This window comes from Balaenoptera musculus, chromosome 11 (genome assembly GCF_009873245.2).
Source record: "Balaenoptera musculus isolate JJ_BM4_2016_0621 chromosome 11, mBalMus1.pri.v3, whole genome shotgun sequence".
NCBI lineage: Eukaryota > Metazoa > Chordata > Mammalia > Artiodactyla > Balaenopteridae > Balaenoptera > Balaenoptera musculus.
Window position 1 is genome coordinate 57,055,195 of NC_045795.1, and position 14,195 is coordinate 57,069,389.

General features: G+C 43.0%; 1 protein-coding gene across 1 annotated transcript; it reads left to right on the forward strand.

Annotated features, from left to right (window-relative positions):
- The first annotated feature begins 13,207 nt into the window (after positions 1 to 13,207).
- C11H3orf86 (chromosome 11 C3orf86 homolog) lies at positions 13,208 to 13,718 on the forward strand. The gene is given in 2 exon segments (XM_036870170.1): positions 13,208 to 13,405; positions 13,407 to 13,718. Coding segments are annotated over 2 exon segments (510 nt in total).
- Positions 13,719 to 14,195: the final 477 nt, after the last annotated feature.

Sequence of the window (14,195 nt, forward strand, 5' to 3'; positions counted from 1 at the left end):
TACTGTTACTCATAGGCCAACCTAATCTTAATTAACGTAACTGAAATTTTCCATGCCTTGTATGTTCGCTAGATTTTTCCTATAAAGTTCCTAGGACTTTGCTTTGTATGTGTGTGTGTGTGTATCTTTTTTTTTTTTTAACTGGAGTATAATTGCTTTACAATGTTGTGTTAGTTTCTGCCGCCCAGCGAAGTGAATCAGCCATACGCAATGTGTATCATTTTTAACTTCTCATTAAACTTCACTGAGGAGAGAGCTATTTAGGTTTTATATTTTTCTTTATATAGATTTTGGAAAATGAGATTGTTTCAGGAAATTGACCATTTAATCTAAGTTTTAAATATAATATCAAAAAGTTATTCAAACTTATGCAATATCAAAGAGTGGTGTTTATTATTTTAATTTCTGCTATAGCTAGACTTACACCTGTTTTAAAATTTCCATGATTGTGCTTTTTAGTTTTCTCACTCTTTTAAATTGAGTAATCTTACCAGTTTTCTCACTTTCTTTCTTTTTTTTTTTGCTCAGAGAACCAAGATTTGCTTTTGTTGATTCCTTAGATAATATCTTTGTTTTTACTTTATTATTTCTTTTATCCTTTACCCTTTCTTTGCATTTATTATTTTTAAATTGTAAGTCAGATACTTACTTAGCCTATTCATTTTCAACCTTTTCTATTAAATAGAAAGCATTTAAGGCTATAATTTTCCTGTAAGTACCATTTGAGCTGTGTTCTACAAATTTTGATTTGGAGTATTTTCATTATAATTTAATTCTGATTTTCTTATTTCCATTTTGTTTTCTCCTTGGCCCATGAGAATGACAGATTTTCTGACTGTCAAGGTCAAAGTTCTCTAAATTGGATCATGTTTAGGAATTGTGTTATTCCCATGATTGATAGCCTTACTAATTATTTTCTGCATCCTCTATCAGTTACTGAGAAATACATGTTTTTTAAACCCCTCAATGTGATGGTAGGATTACCATCCTCTCCATGTAAGTATATCTATCTTTGTTTTGTCATGTATATTTAGGACAACATTAATGAGCTGAATTCACACTTAGGATTGTTAAACATTCCTGGAGAATTGTATCTTTTATCATTATGTGAACATCTATATCCCTGATAATGCTTTTTGCCTTAAGGCAGAGGTTGACAAACTATGGTCCTTTGGTAAATCTGGCTGCCACCTGTTTTTATATGGCCTGTAAGTAAAGAATAGTTTTTACATTTTTAATTAAAAAAAAAAACTTTTTGGCTGTGCCGTGTGGCACATGGGATCTTAGTTTCCCGACCAGTGATCGAACCTGCGCCCCCTACACTGGGAGCATGGAGTCTTAACCACTGAACTTCCAGGGAAGTCCTGGTTTTCACATTTTTAAATGGTTGGAAAAAAAATCGAAGGAAGAATATTTTGTGACATGTAAAGATTATATAAAATTCAAATTTCAGTGTCCCTAAATGAAGTTTCACTGGAACAGATCTACACTCACTCATTACATATTGTCTATGGTTACTTTCACTCTTCAGGTCAGAGATAGCCCACAACTTTTACAGAAAGTTTCCTAACCTTTGCTTTATAGTCTTTTGTTTTGTTTTGTTTTGGTATGGGAGCTCCACCAACATTTTTTGGTTAGTATTTTTATTGCAGACCTTTCCCCCTCCTTTTACTTTCAGCCTGTATCCTTATGTTTTTGGTGTATATCTTGAAAACATCATTTAGTTGCATTTTTCCTAGTCTGACCATTTACTCGCCTTAAAAATATCACATTTACTGATATTCTTGGAATCAGTTCTATAATGTTATAGTGTTTTAATTTGTCCTGCTTTATCTAAGGTGTTCTTTTCTACTTCTGTTTGGATTCATTGAAGCCTTTAAATTCAGTTTTTCCTCTATACTGTTATATGCTGTTTCTACTATTTGAAAAGATCATGCATTTTTATACTATATAAACACACTTGTATTGTACTTGTATTAACTTATAAAGTTAATACCTCTACCTCAATTACTTTGAAACACTATCTTTAATCACTGTCCATCTTTTAAATGTTTTTAATTTTTGAAATTATTTTTAGCCAAAAAAATTAAAATTAGCAATTATTGCTTATATAATATCAAGTTTTATAAAGAAAGAATTAATCAGATGCTCAACCAGAACTGCTTGAATCTCTCCCACTTCCTTTTTTCGTTTAACAATATATCATGGACTTCCTTCCAAGTCAGTATATATAGACACACTTTATCTTATTATCTAAATTTTTATTTTGTTTGGTTTTTATCCCATAAACTGGACATTTTTATTATTGGTTTCTACAATGTTTACTACCGATGTAGACATCTTTAAATATAATTTATTTTTTCCTGTTTTTTTAACTTTTTATATAAATGGAATCAAACTGTTTTCTGTCCTTCATCTTGCTCAAAATTATGTCAGTTTTATGCATGTTTCTACTGCATGTCACTGTGCTTTATTTTGTTTTATGATATTCTGTATGATAACACCACAACTGATATCCAGTCTACTCTTTTTTAAAAATTATTTTGGGCTTCCCTGGTGGCGCAGTGGTTGAGAGTCTGCCTGCCAATGCAGGGGACACAGGTTCGAGCCCTGGTCTGGGAAGATCCCACATGCCGCGGAGCAACTGGGCCCGTGAGCCATAATTACCTAGCCTGCGCGTCTGGAGCCTGTGCTCCGCAACAAGAGAGGCCGCGATAGTGAGAGGCCCGCGCACTGCGATGAAGAGTGGCCCCGGCTTGCCACAACTAGAGAAAGCCCTCGCACAGAAACGAAGACCCAACACTGCCATAAATAAATAAATTTAAAAAAAATTATTTTTATTTTTATTTATTTATTTTTTTATGCACTTCTTTTATTTTTTATTTTTAAAATATTTATTTATTTATTTGGCTGCACCGGGTCTTAGTTGCTGCGTGCGGGATCTTTGTTGCTGCGTGTGGGCTCTTTAGTTGCAGCATGTGAACTCTTAGTTGTGGCATGTGGGATCTAGTTCCCTGACCAGGGATCGAACCCATGTCCCCTGCACTGGGAGCGTGGAGTCTTAACCACTGGACCACAAGGGAAGTCTCATATCCAGTCTACTCTTGATGGACATTGGGCTCTTTCCAGTTTTTGTCCTGGCTCATTGAGAATGCCTATGTCCTATGCTATAAAATAATGCCAAATTGGAGCAGTTCTCATTAATGCTTGATTTTTTGCCAGCTTTCTTCACGTTTACCAATATGATAGATGTTATAGAAAAGCAACACACTTAAACTCATCTTTGCTAGCAGCACCAGTGTTATCTCCTGCAAAGGCTGCCTCTTCATAGCCACAGCTAATAACTGCCTTGGCTGAGTATATAGAAGTGGTTAATTTTTTCAAACTTGTAAGGAAACAACTTATTCAACTGTCCATGTATGGCAGGCCACAATTGGGTGTTAACTACATTAGCAACACTCTGGATCCTTCCAACTCTCCTTGCATACTGGCTAATTCCAGGCAGGGACCACTTTTCTTACAGGACTTTGCTAAAAGCAGCCAAGGAGCAGCCAACAAAACTACCATTCTGGATTCTTATTACCATTTTCTTTTCTTTCTTGTTTTTTTTGCCTGCACCACACAGCTTGTGAGACATTAGTTCCCCCACCAGGGATTGATCGGGTCCACGGCAGTGGAGTCACCACTGGACCACCAAGGAATTCCCTTATTACCATTTTCTTAATGCCACAGATGTGTTCAAATTGTGGTCTCCCTTCCACACAGACGTAGAGAACAAATGTATGGACACCAAGGGGGGAAAGTGGGGTGGGTGGTGATGGTGGGATGAATTGGGAGATTGGGATTGACATATATACACTAATATGTATAAAGTAGATAACTAATAAGAACCTGCTGTATAAAAAATAAATAAAATAAAATAAAATTTTAAAAAAAACCAAACAAATTGTGGTCTCCCTTCCAAATTAAGATGGCAACCTGACCAAACATTTTAAAGCACCGGCCTTCCTGTCTCTGCCCAACTGAAGTCCGGGATTTCTATTACTAGGGAAAAGCCGAGAATGGACAGTGGTGAACCCTAACCTTGTCTGTCTTCCAGCAAGCTCTGGCATCATTTTCTTTCTTCCTGAATAACACCCTTTAGACCAATGGTTTTCAACGAGGGGACATATGGCAATGTCTGAAGACAATTTTTGTTGTCACAACTAAGAAGAGTGACATCCAGTGGACACAGGTACTGCTAAATATCGTATTGATACAATACACAGTACTGCCCCCCAACCCCCCACAAGAAGGAATCACAGCTGACCCTTGAATAACAAAAGTTTAAACTGTGGGTCCCATTTATACATGAATTTTTTTTTTTTCAATAGTAAATACTTCAGTAGTACATGATCCCTGTTTGGTCGAATCCGAGGATGCAGAGGCACTGCGGATACCCGGATTTTCCACTGCATGGAGGGTCCGAGCCTCTAACCCTTGTGTCTGGCCCAAAATGTCAAGGGTTCTGAGGTTGAGAAACACTGCTTGGGCTTCCCTGGTGGCGCAGTGGTTGGGAGTCTGCCTGCCAATGCGGGGGACGCGGGTTCGAGCCCTGGTCTGGGAAGATCCCACATGCCGCGGAGCAACTGGGCCCGTGAGCCACAATTACTGAGCCTGCGCGTCTGGAGCCTGTGCTCCACAACAAGAGCGGCCGCGATAATGAGAGGCCCGCGCACCGCGATGAAGAGTGGCCCCCACTTGGCGCAACTAGAGAAAGCCCTCGCACAGAAACGAAGACCCAACACACCCATAAATAACAAATAAATTAATTAAAAAAAAAAAAGTAGAGGAATTTAAACAAAAACTCCTAAAGAAACTCAACATTAAAAAAAAAAAAAAAGAAACACTGCTTGAGGCATTCCTTTAGTCTAGGTCTGATTGTGATAAATGTTTTATCTCGAAAGTCTTTATATTTTCCAAGTCTTGAAAAATTAGGTGAGCACACAAATCTGGGGTAACTGGTTTTTCTAAGTATGTTAAAAATGTTATTTGACGAAATTCCATCATTGTTGATGTCATAGGTTATTTATTTTCTTCAGCTGTTTTCAAGATTTGTCTTCAGGGTTCCATGGTTTTGCTACAATGTGAGTGTGGATGTTTTTAATTATCCCACTTGGGATTCAGTGGAATCTCTGAGAATTCCTGTCTTGCATCAGTTTTGCAGAATGCTCAGCCTTCTATCTTTGATGTGGTCTCCCCCCAGCTCTCTGTTCTGTAATCCTCAAGCTTTCTTTCTGTGATTTGTATATTGTCACTTCAAACTTCCTCATCTCTATACCCCTTAAGGAAAATGGCACTTGAGATCCCGTTCAAGTTCGCTTAGCCCTTCTGCCATCTGTGTCCTATCTTACGTTCAGTCTGTCCACTGAGTTCTTATTCCTAATGAGCGTATTTTTTCTTTTTTAAAATGGAAAACACATAGTAGCACAAAGATGCAAACATTGGATATTATTTTTTTTAATTTATCTAAATTTATTTAAAAGAATTATATGTATGTATACATAATGATAAAAAGAATTTAAGAAAGCCTTCAATATTAGATTTTGAGAAATTTTAAAGGTCAAACCATGTCATGATTTGTATCAGGCTGGGGGCCTCCGAGGACCCTGTGCAGGGTCCTGTGAGTAACGCTAACAGCCTGGAATATGACTTTCTCGGGGTTGAAGGCTGTCACCTTCATGGACAAATCATAAAAGCAGGAATGCCCTTGAGCTGGGAGAGTGCCTGGAGGGGAGGGAAATGTAGAGGGCAGTGGCCGAGGGGGTGGTACCAACGGCCTACAGAGCGGGGGAGGGCCTGCGTCTGGCAGCGAAGGAGGGCTGTTGACAGCAGCAGGCACCCAGCCAGCGCCTGGAGAGTAGCCAGGGCTCCTTGGGCCACTTTCTTTTGGGGAGGCAGCAGTAGGGGGTGCCACTGGACTCCATGTCTGTGCAGGGACAATAGGTGGGCCTCTGGGACAGGGGGGAGCCGCATCCCCAGCCCTACATCCAGATAGGGGCTCATATCTCAGGCTCAGCAGAGAATCAGGAGATGGTGCCGGAGGATCTGTCTTCCTCGTGGGGTAGGTAATTTGTGCTGTGACTTCATTTACCCACATAAATGTAGGTAGAGGCTGGTTCTTTGACCCCACCTGACTTCTAGACATCTAAAGGAGAGGAGAGAAAACCTAGGTGAGTTCTCCATCAGAGGGCAATGGAGGGGCCACCCCTCACACAGCATGCGTTCTCACATAGCAAGGAACCCCATGGTCCGTGGGCTTCAGTGAACTAACCCCATACCCCGTGGGGCTGCAGCTTTTCAGAAGCTTTTGCAGGAACAAGAGAGGTCTCATCAACTGTCCAAAGTTCATTTTTAGGTTTGATCAGAACTCCAGTAAGAGAAACACTGGATGTCTCCAAGTCCATTCCTGCTCTAAATAATTGACTCGTTTGCCAAAGGCTATTTCTATGCATTTATAAGTTCTATTTCTTTTATAAGGTATGAAGTGACATTCCTTCCTGGTGAAATCTGAAAGCCCTTACCTTCTAGGTTAGAGTAGGTTTCAAGGTCTGAGCAGCTTTTCAGCTGTTAGATGCTGGGTGGAAAAGGTGGGTCCGACTTGAGGAGCAGTGAGAAGTCTTCGGACCTGGGACTGGAATGCTACGTGGGTTCCAAGGCCATGTTCAGTGGGTTTGGGGGAAGGAAGGCTGCAAAGGAAAGGAACACGAGGAGGAGTGGCCGAAGACTGGTTGTCCCCTCTCCGCCCCATGGCCCTCTCCTTTTATTCTCTGGCACTAGCACCTGGCCTTTATGACATCGAGGTCTTCAGCCAATCACAGCGCTCACCCTTCGCTGTCACAGTGGACTCTCCAAGGCAATTTGTGGAGGAGAGCACCTTTGCTACCAGTGTAAATATGCACCTCTTTGCTTTTGCCAGTTGGCATGCCTGGGCAAGGGCAACTATTTTAGTCCTGTGGACTTTAATTTTGGGAAATTTAATTTTGGGGAGTGGTCTATATTTTTAAGGGTGAATTTATTTCTAAGATATTTAAAAATATGAACAAATAAAATTAGATCAGAGCTATGCAAGGGAATCACTAACAAGATGATTTAAGTGTATGCCAGAAGTGCTGAGAGTTAACAGAATAGTTTGGTGACAAAAAAAGGAACCTCTATAATTTGGGCATTTAAAAAAGTAGTCATTTTACCTGAGAGACTGTATTAGGGTTGTCCAGAGAAACAGAACCAGTAGGATGTATGTGTGTGTGTATGTGTGTATGTGTGTGTGTATAGAGAGTTCTTATAAGGAATTGTCTCACATGATTATGAAGGCTGAGAAGTCCAGACCCAAGAAAGCCGCTGGTGTAGTTCCAGTAGATGTTGGAGGGCAAAGGCATGAGAAGACAGATGTCCTGGCTTGAAAACAGCCACACAGAGCTTTTTTTCCATTCAGGCCTTCAATGGATTGGATGAGGCCCACTTTCCACTAAGTTATGGAAATAGTGGAAACATATTTAACTTACGAAACCAGTATAGGAAATATAGGAAGTTTGAATCGTGAGAAATATAATATTGGTCTTAGTCAAACCAAAATATTGTGCTAACATGTTTTGAAATGATAAATTAATAAAGACTGAATAATGCTAAAGTCTCTTTTTTTTTTAATTGATGCCTTATTATCTCATAAGTAGTTACAAAGGCTATTAGGTAAATATACTTTTTTTTTAACTAAATTATTGGTTTATTATAAAAGGATATAACCCAGGAACAGCCAGATGGGAGAGATGCACAGGGCAAGGTATGGGGAAAGGGTATGGAGCTTCCGTGCCCCGTCTGAGCAACCCCTGTCCCAGCATCTCCATGTGTCCACCAGCCCACAAGCTCCTAACTATACTTTCTAATGTCCGTAAACAGAAACACTTTAATAACATTTCTTTCCTTTTTCTCATTTAGACAATTTTGGCTTTATCCAAACTAAATGTTCGTGGAGTATATGTATAACAACTGAATGCATTTTTTGATGAGTAAATCCTTCACATCTTCAAGAGAGGAAAAAGAGAGGAAATGTGATAGAAAAAAATAAGAGGGAATTGGCTTTAGACAGATAGCTAATCATTTTTCTCCGTAAGGAGAGAGGAGAAAGTTTAGACATGCACACACACAAAAAAGTGTCATATATCTGGTTCTGACATAATTTGGTCCTTGAAAATTATATCCAGCCATGAGATATTTAAAGCCAGCACTTATTAATTCCTTATGTGTGGAAAGGAAGGAAGTGATGCTTCCTGAGTGAAATAAAATTATGTGTTGCTCGGGCAAACAAGATTAATCATTTCCTCATGAGAATTCTTTTGTATTTTGGTGTCTAAAGTCTCCGTAAAATATATAACCAAATGTCAATGTTTGTTGATGAAAATTCTATTAACAAGTTAAGAAAAAAAATTTGTTCAAGGCGAACTGAGGATTATAACCTGGGAGACAGACTCTCAGAAGCTCTGAGAACCGTTCTGCCTGTTAGAAGTGGAAGGCACAGTCATACACATTTTTGAGACAAAGGATTGTACATCAAAGTGACACTGACATTTTATTTAAAGTTCAACAAATATACATAATCCAGGTAACATGTACAAAGAGAGAAGCAAGTGACCATGACCCCTCACAGAATTGGGAAAGAATTCTCATCTTTTAAGAAGTGACATGACTAGCATCAGAAGAAAGGAAAAAAAATTGAACTTTACCGTTGAGCAGGCATTCCCACCTTTGAGGAGGTCCGGTTAATGTATAAGGCAGATGCACACTGCACATTAGGGAAGGAGGGAAGAGGCTCAAACAGAAAGAATTTTATGTTTAAATTTTCCTGTCCTGCCTTAAAATATAAATTTTATTTCATCATGCATGGAGTGATCTAACCAGCCAACATTTTTGTTTACATTATACATCTATGATTTCTGACTTTCAGCCATTAACCAACAGTGGAAAGAGCACTGGAAATAACATCAAAAGCTAATCCTGAACACTGTCTAAAGGTGCTGATGAGGGAGAAGATTCTCATATTTTACATTAGTTTTCACTAAGTAATATTTAGGGAGGCAATTTTTGAGTTCAAATTGTATTTAGAATCCTTCTCATACCAATTAAGAAAGCACACCATTGGACAGTCAGAATTTTGCTTTGTTTTTTGTTCTAAGACGCTTCTCAAATGAGTAATTTTGTCCATATCAAATTTCCTCAAACATGGCTACTAGGACTTCCCTGGTGGCGCAGTGGTTAAGAATCCGCCTGCCAATGCAGGGGACACGGGTTCTAGCCCTGGTCCAGGAAGATCCCACATGCCGTGGAACAGCTAAGCGCGTGCGCCGCGACTACTGAAGCCCACGCACCGCAACTACTGAAGCCCACGCACCGCAACTACTGAAGCCCACGCGCTTAGAGCCCGTGCTCCCCAACAAGAGAAGCCACCACAGTGAGAAGCCCACGCACCGAAACGAAGAGTAGCCCCCGCTTGCTGCAACTAGAGAAAGCCCATGTGCAGCAACAAAGACCCAACATAGCCACAAATAAATAAATAAAAGTTTTAAAAAGTGGCTACTATAATTTCAAATTATAATTGGTGAAATTGAGCCAGTGAGAAAGATACGCACAGGCATTAGCATCATAGTGAGAACACATGCAGGGAGCAGGTGTTTCAGAGTTTTAGATGGGTAAGACCCCAGAGAACTGGGTGTGTGTCCAGAGGTGTGTAACTTTTCCTCTTGGAACTTGTCAAAGGCCAGTCATCACCAATCAGAGTTTTCAAATGCGTGGAAGACAGAGCTCTGAGCACGAATTTTAAGAGCTGGACACTGTGGTGAGAGCAAGTGAAATCTTAAGCTTGGTAATATTCTCAGCAAGCTGAGTTTCCAAGCTCAGTGAGATGAGTATGAGTTAACATTCCTGGGGGAAGCTGCCCTTGTGTGTACATGTTACTGAGTCCAAACTCATACTGCTCGCCACAAGACAGGCCAGTAAATCAAGAGACGAGTTGTTGGGGCCAGGTATAGTGACTTTATTTGGAAAGCCAGCAGACCGAGAAGATGGTGGACTTGTGTCCCAAAGAACCATCTTCCCTGAATTAGAATTCAGGCCTCTTTTATGCAGGAAGGGGAGGGAGTAAAGTCCTGGTTCCTGTCAAACTCTGGAGGGGATGTGTTAATTTCTCCCTTCCTGCAGTCATTCACAGGTGGGCCTGGTCAGGATGTTTGCTGTGAGCTAAACAAAGGTATTTTTGCTTAATGCTGATTACCTAGGAGGCAGGGTTCCCAGAGATGGGCCATTATGTATAATTTAAGCTTATAGGCAACATCCCTTTAGTGATTAACTTGTAATAGAATACAAAGGTTCTTCCCTATCACAGACAGAGATGGGAGTGCTGGGGAAAGAAGTGGGAGACTCACTTAGGCCTAGACAAGTAGCAGGAGGGGATAAGTAGAGCCAGGGAAGGAGGAGACAGAGGGCTTTTCCCTCACCTTAGCAATGGCCTCATGCAAAGGACAGGCTCACAGCAGTCCCTGGGAAGAGTCAAGGCCACAAATGCCCATGGGAGAAAGTTGTCGGTGGCAGGCTGCCGGGTGGAGAACACCTGGGGGCATAGAGGAGACTCAGCAGTGCTTCTGGACTGCCCTCCTTCAGGTGGGCCGCACCACGCAGATGAGAAGAGGGGAAAAGCCTAATGGGATGACCTGGGGCCAGTCTAAGAGGTCCGCCATTCCATCTCCACCAGTGTGATGGGCCGGCACCCTGTAACACTTGGCAGCTGCTGGGTCCACAGTGTGGGGCAGCCCCAGGTCAGAGGCAGCTTGGTGAAGATTCCAGGTGGTCCTGGGCTGGGGCAGAATCTCAGTTAGCAGATGGTAACATGGGGAATGGGTCTAATTCTCAGGGAGCTGAGGCCGTGAAGAGGGTGATGGGTCCAAGGCTGAGCCAAAGCCAGCTGTGAGCCAAACCCAGGGAGTGGCTCTGTGAGAAATGCCTAACCGAAGAACCCCTGGCATCCACGATGCTAAAAAGAAACTAACCTTGCCAGAGGAGGGCATCCTCCCTTGTCTGTAAGTTTATGTCCTAGAAAAAGCAGACACTGCTTGTGGAGCCACACAGTGGGACTGGCAAAAGTCAGGAACTATGGGAAGGGGAAGGGTGGGTGCCACGGACACCTCTAGGTTGGGGATATCAGACACAATGACAGAGGGGACTGGAGCAGGGGTGAGGTGTGTTTGTGGCTGTGCTGGAGAGATCTGAGGTCACCAGGTGGAATCAAGGCTGGGATAGGGTGGGAAACGCTTTACACAATAAAGATTGGGTTGCTAGGAGCCCCCGGTCTTCTACTTCTCCTTCTCCTCTCTGAAGCTCCCTCCACAGACTTCTCCCCCCAGCACCTCCTGACAGGTGAGCTTCAAACCCTTCATACCTTTTTAGTCCCCTAGCTCCTGGCCAGCCCCTACCTGTTCAACCCACCGAGCCCTTGCTACCAGCCACCCTGACTCTGGGAATCCCTGCAGGATGTGCTGACTTCCCCTGGCCTTGTGGACCATCAGGGGAAGGTGGGGGAAACCCTCTCTGTCTGAGGGCAAATCGGAGCTTCACGGAGGATGCAGGTGTCAGGACCTTGAAAGCTCGTTGACTTGGTTGATGTTCTAGGTAGTGTAACTTGATGTTTCTCAGGGGTGACAGTCCACTTTCAAGAAGGTGAAGCAATTTCAAGAAGGTGAAGCAATTATCAAGCTTGACAGAAGGAAAGTAGGAAGAGTCCCCAGACTGGCTAATAGGCCCACACCAAAGGCAGGCTTACCCTGAGCTCAGGAAGAGTCAGCTTTGCAGCCTCTCTCTTGCACTGTTCCTGGAAAAGTGTTCTCATGGTGTATGAGTTTGTTGCTGCAGTAATAAACGACCACAAATTTAGCTGCTTGGAACAAGAGCCATTTACCATCTCACAGAGCCTGAGTCTGGCAAGTGTAGCTTGGTACACTACTTAGGGTCTCACAAGACCACCAGCAAGGTTTTGTCCACCCTGGGCTCTTACCTGGAGGCTCTGAGGAAAATCCACTTCTAGGCTCATGCATTTTGTTGATAGAATTGATTTCCTTCTCATGGTCTTCACTTGGTCCCTGCCATCATCAAGCCAGCAATGGTGGGAAAGTCCTTCTCATACTTAGTCTGTCTTCCACTTCTCCTTGAGCTCCATTTCTCTGATCCCAGCCAGAGAAATCTACTTTTCAGAGCCCAGGTGATTAGATCGGGGCACCCAGGTGATACAGGATAATATCCCCCTAGTTTTAGGTCCATAATTTTAACTACATCTGCAAAGTCCCTTTGGCCACGTAATAAAACATATTTACAGGTTCCGAGGATTAGGGCAAGGACATCTTTGGGGAACCATTCCACAGACTACACATGGTCATGTTTTTGTAAAATTTGTAAGAGTGATTTTTTTGTCTTCATTTGTAGAAGCTCCAACATTCTCCATTCTTCTCTTAATCTCAGACAGTGTTTTTGAAGCTATAGTTTATTAATCATTGCTGCTTCCCTTATAAAATGAGTTTAAGGAATGGCAACGAGCATTTTTTAAAGGAATATAGGAAAACTCAATTGCATAGAAAAATATCAGAGACCGCTGCACACAACCATTCACATTCCATGAAATTGTTATCATTCATCCATACACACATGCACATGCATTCACACAAACACACACACACACAAATATATCTGAACTAGATCAAGATGTAAAGAATACTTTTTAGTATGCTTGGTTAAAATTTTAAAATTTGAAAAGATAATTAAGAAAAGACCCTAGGGACTTCCCCTGCGGTTCAGTAGTTAGGACTCCCTGCTTTCACTGCGGTGGCCTGGGTTCAATCCCTGGTTGGGGAACTAAGATCCCACAAGCCCACGTGGCACTGCCATTAAAAAAAGAAAAAAAAGAAGGAGAAGAAGAAGAAGACCCTCGAATTCATCGGAGCCTCCAGGTAGGCCTACTTTTGGTCCTGGGAAGATTTCTGGAGCATCTGGGATGACAGAAGCCTAGCACAGTTTGTTTACAGAAGCCAGGGGCTGGCGGCTCCCTTTGATGCTGGTTGTGTAGGTGGAGCCCTCCCTCAGTATGGACGGCTTAAGACCCTCCTGTGTTGTCTCCATTTTCTCCTTTGCAGCGATGTTAAAGAGTCAGTTCGGACAGGGGAAGAAGCCTCTAGATACGTTTTTCTGGGTAAACGAGATAACTAGAGAAATCACCTACCCCCCGCTGAGGGCAGACGCACCCGCAGCTTCTCCAGCCCCGGTAGAGAAGCCAGGAGAGAGACCCAGATCTCAGCACGGGAGCGTGCAGGGAGGTCCTCCCGGCGCCCAGGGCTCAGCCAGCACACGCGCAGAAGGCCGCCCCTCCACCCCGTCCCAGGGCTTCACTGGAAGAGATTGGCTCCCGAAACTCCGTCCCAGCTACGCCGACCCATCTCCCGGCCAAAGCTGGAGCCCGGAGCCCCACGCTGTTCTCAGCAATTCCTGTCACCATCTCACCGCCAGGAGGCGCTCCGCCGCCATTCGGCCCCCTTGGGCTAGCGCCTCTGTCACAAGCCTCTACCCTTCCTCCCAGCCCTTCTGCCCCCTGCGCCTTCACCTGCAAGCTGAAAAACGTCCTTACTGGGAATAACCGATTTTCCTTTTGAGCCTGAGAGAATGTGCCGGGGCACGCCCTCTGAGCATCTTTCTGAGACATTGTCTCCTGCCACCTGTACGCCTTCATGCCCTGCAAGGACCGTTCCGCCTCCCCTGGAAGCACTCAGGACCCTCTGTGGAGTTCTTATAGGAATGTGCCCAATGTTTTCAAACCCCATATAAATTTAACTTAGATTTTGACACATAATGTTTTCTAGAACTTCCTTTACCTCTTGAGACATCTTGGTGTTTTTAACTCTTTGGGGTTCAAGAATCCAATTCTAATGTTGGCAGCAGAGTAATAGTTCCCAGCCAGAGCCAGAAGGATCCCCCACTTGGCTGAGATAGGAACAAGCCAGGATGAGTGGGACTCGAAGGCCTGGTGTCCCTGGGCACAACCTGGGGCCACCTGGGCTTGGGGGCAGCATTGAGGGCCAGCCTGGGCCCTGATCAGAAAGGAGCTAGAGCCGGGGCGGGAGGGACGGCCT